We start from the raw sequence: 3,975 nt of genomic DNA, 5'->3' as shown, positions 1-3,975 counted from the left end.
CAGTGCACCACCAACTTTCGAGCACAAAAAATATTGTAGACTTCACCACTGACTGTATGATGACACCAAAATGAGAAATAGCGACGTCAGTATACTGTTTTCTTCCCACCTGCCCCGTCAAATGAGAGACAGAACGACGGTCATCCAATTTCCCATCGTTTTTATCGTTTCGTATCGTATCGTATCGTGTCTCCTGAAATAGTACTGCTCTATCAGAAATACTAAAACCCTCGCTCTCTTCTTTTAATCTCCCCTTCTCCTCGCCAACCCACCAACCAACCCAGCCCTCTCTGCCTCTCTCTCTCCCTGAATCACCATGGCTACCATTTCAAAGCTCTCAAATCCAAGCCCCGCAGCCTCCCTCTCAGCTCCTTCTAGATCTTCTTCCTTGCCTAAAGTCTTCCTCGGTTTCAGTACCAAAACCTCTCTCTCCAAAGTTAGGTTGTCCTTGAAGAACACCCAACCTTCCCCCAGGACCTCCTTGGTGTAAGTATTTTTACTTCAATATTTATGTTCTCTTCATGATCTTTCCTTTTTCATCTGGGTTTATTTGGCGGTGATCATCCTAGCTTTCATGTCTTTGCTTGGTTTCGCCTTCTGATCTTTCTTTTTATATGCCGATGATCACCTTTTTGATTTTTGGTTTCTTATGAATACATGACACAGTTCCTAGTTTCATATGCTTTATTATACCTTGCTTAATGCATCTTCCAGGGATCCGTCTCTTATTTAAGCCAGGAAGTATTATCATGTACAAAGTGATGCCGGAACTGATGCTTAAATAATACATTGTCCATATGTTCTAATATTGCGATATGGAATTTCTTGGTCTTCGATCTGATGCTTAAATAAGAAAGGATTGGGTTATATTGTATGCATGGCTGTTGCTGGTTATTCAATCTCTTTCCTTTTCTGTTTTGATGATTATGGACCCTGCTCAGTTTCCATTTAACGAGATCTTATCACAGTGTCAGGTGTTCTCAATCCAGTGGAAATGGTAGCCCAATAAAGAGAACCGCTCTTCATGATCTTTATGAACGGGAGGGGCAGAGTCCATGGTACGACAACCTCTGCAGGCCTGTGACGGACCTGATTCCTCTGATCGAGAGTGGAGTTAGAGGCGTAACAAGCAACCCAGCGGTAATAACCATTATCTTTTCTATCAAATTTTTTTTGCAATACTTGTCTAAACTGTATAAAAAAAATGACTTTCTTTGAATTTAACTAAAGAAAGTTCTGTGGATGAGATTGAAAATAAATGGCGGAATTAATATGAAAGTGTGTCTTGAACACTTCTTGTGGTTTTTCTTCACTAGCCTCTGGTCCTGAATAATAAGCTGTTCAAAATATGACTGCAGATTTTCCAGAAGGCAATATCATCTTCAAATGCTTACAATGACCAATTCAGGTGAATGCAATCAGTTACAAGTAATTGTTATTATTCAGAATCAATTAATTGTTTTTTGATGGTGTCTGATGTATGTGAAATTTATTTGATTTGCCAAGTGGGAGAACAAAATGAAGTTCATGTATCTCTTCTGAGTCTCCCAATAATTACAGGCTCTTTTGGTTCGAAACTCGGATGTTGGTTTTTGAGTCAGAATTTTAAGATTGTCAAGCTGATCATTGTAGTCTTCATATTTTTCTACTCTGATTTTATACTGTTGATACCTTCAGGGAACTTGTGCAATCAGGAAAAGACATTGAAACTGCTTACTGGGAACTTGTGGTGAAGGACATACAAGATGCATGCAAACTTTTTGAGTCAATATATGATCAAACAGATGGTGGTGATGGCTATGTTTCTGTTGAAGTGTCTCCCAGATTAGCTGATGACACTCAAGGGACTGTTGAGGCTGCCAAGTGGCTTCATAAAGTGGTTGAACGCCCCAATGTGTACATTAAAATCCCTGCTACTGCTCCTTGCATCCCCTCAATCAAGGAAGTTATTTCGCTTGGCATCAGTGTCAATGTGACTGTAAGTTCTTTCTGCGCATTCTTTCTTGGCTTAGGCATCGTGATGGCTAATGATTTTGTCACTGTAAATGATGTGCGTGCAATGTGTCTTCTTCCATGATCATACTGATGAACTGATCCTAATGACCTGCTAGTTGTAGTCAGTCATGGCTAAACAATTTTGGGAAAAGTAATCTTAAATGATTATGTAGTTTTAACAAGTGGCTCTTTCATTAAATCAGATTATGATTGTTCTCCTTTTTTCTGTCTGCACAGCTGATATTCTCTCTCACAAGATACGAAGCAGTCATTGATGCCTACTTGGATGGCCTTGAGGCATCTGGACTTAGTGATCTCTCCAGAGTTACAAGTGTTGCTTCCTTCTTTGTCAGCAGGGTGGACACTCTCATTGACAAAATGCTGGAAAAGATCGGAACCCCTGAAGCCCTTGATCTACGAGGAAAGGTAGCCAGCTCCAAATTCTAATTCTTGTTCCAATAATTCTCATTATATTCCAGTGAATCTGTAACCTAGTTTGTAAAATCTCATTCATGAATTGTTTTAGGCTGCGGTGGCTCAAGCAGCCCTAGCATACAAGCTCTACCAAAAGAAATTCTCTGGTCCAAGATGGGAGGCTTTGGTGAAAAAAGGTGCTAAGAAGCAGAGGTTGCTGTGGGCATCAACCAGTGTCAAGAACCCTGCCTACCCAGACACTTTATACGTTGCTCCCCTCATTGGACCTGACACTGTAAGCCATCTTGTATCTCAGAAGCCTGTCTGTTGGATTTATGTGGATTGCTCTTCATGATATCTCTGGCAATGATATCAAGTTCACGGGGATTATTCACAGTTTGAACTTTAATTTATTATTTAACGTTTCTCCTTTGTGTCTTATGGTAGGTCTCAACCATGCCTGACCAAGCTCTCCAAGCATTTGTTGACCATGGAAGTGTTGCAAGGACAATCGACTCAAATGTTTCTGAAGCTGAAGGAATCTACAACGCACTTGAGAAGTTGGGAATTGATTGGGGCTACGTGGGCAATCAGCTTGAAGTTGAAGGAGTGGATTCTTTCAAGAAGAGCTTTGATAGTCTGCTTGATACCCTGCAAGAGAAGGCAAATTCTCTGAAACTGGTTAGCCTGTGAGCCTTTATGATCTGCCTGTCAGTATGAATTCAATGTAATAAAAGCGGGTGTCAATCTTGCCGTAGTAAAAGCCCACGGTGGTGAGTGTTGTGTAAGCAGTTAATGATGTATCATAAGATTCTGATTACGCCAAGAGATTTTTATCAACAGTTGCTTTGATCTCTTTATATTGTGGGAATGTGGTTGGTCTAGCATAAATCATCAAGTTGTTGACATGTAAATATATTGACCATACTGCCGGAACATGATAGAAACTGGGATTAATATTGGTGAAAGTATCACTCCTTGTGCGTTGTGGTCATATTGACATTGGGCCTAGCGTCCAAAGCACAGATACTTTACAGCTGCTTCATTGGGCCAAGAGTTCTATTGGCAATTTAGATGGCTTAAGCAGTATGATCAGCCTATAAAAATCGTTCCTTCTTGAAAACGGTGTGAGAAATGATGATTAAATTTTCTTTCTGATTCGAGATCCAAAAAAAAAGAAGAAAAGAACCCTTCCTTTAATTTCTATCTGCCTTTGTCCTCTGTTTAATTATCTGAACCCTTTTCTAAAATTCCATCGAGCACCTCCAATCCAAATTTTACTCGCATGACGGCATCAGCAAGGGCTAGGTTAATTCTACTTATTTTCTATCCATGAACAGGCCTGAATGCTTTAATTGTTATTTCCTGATAAGAGCAAAAGTTGCTTGCCACCATTCTGGGGCCATCCATTGACTCCTTTCTTTTCATTTTTATTTTTTAATTTTTTTTCCTCTCCCTCTAGAGAACTTGATTTCTTTCTTAAAAAAAAAAATCAATCATGGTGAGAAATGCTTGAGAAATCAGGCATCGAAGCGTTTTCATGCCATAATGAGAAAAGGAGGCATG

At 39.8% G+C, this 3,975-nt stretch overlaps 1 protein-coding gene across 1 annotated transcript; it reads left to right on the top strand.

Annotated features, from left to right (window-relative positions):
• The first annotated feature begins 223 nt into the window (after positions 1–223).
• LOC133701774 (uncharacterized) lies at positions 224–3,269 on the top strand. Its single transcript, XM_062125856.1, has 7 exons — positions 224–486; positions 969–1,140; positions 1,359–1,408; positions 1,678–1,978; positions 2,233–2,421; positions 2,522–2,704; positions 2,857–3,269. Exons 1-7 carry the CDS (start codon positions 317–319, stop codon positions 3,100–3,102), a joined length of 1,311 nt encoding a protein of 436 aa, XP_061981840.1. The 5' UTR covers positions 224–316; the 3' UTR covers positions 3,103–3,269.
• Positions 3,270–3,975: the final 706 nt, after the last annotated feature.

Source organism: Populus nigra, chromosome 8 (assembly GCF_951802175.1).
Source record: "Populus nigra chromosome 8, ddPopNigr1.1, whole genome shotgun sequence".
In the NCBI taxonomy this organism is placed as follows: domain Eukaryota; kingdom Viridiplantae; phylum Streptophyta; class Magnoliopsida; order Malpighiales; family Salicaceae; genus Populus; species Populus nigra.
The sequence above is the reverse complement of the archived record's forward strand: the minus strand, read 5'-3'. Positions and strand labels throughout refer to the sequence as shown.

What these genes read in the sequence shown, in the direction of transcription:
- LOC133701774 (XM_062125856.1), top strand. Translation starts at nt 317, where the DNA reads ATGGCTACCATTTCAAAGCTCTCAAATCCAAGCCCCGCAGCCTCCCTC. An exon ending in TCCCCCAGGACCTCCTTGGT is followed by an intron (nt 487 to 968) that starts GTAAGTATTTTT and finishes ATCTTATCACAG; the next exon opens with TGTCAGGTGTTCTCAATCCA. An exon ending in GCATCAGTGTCAATGTGACT is followed by an intron (nt 1,979 to 2,232) that starts GTAAGTTCTTTC and finishes CTGTCTGCACAG; the next exon opens with CTGATATTCTCTCTCACAAG.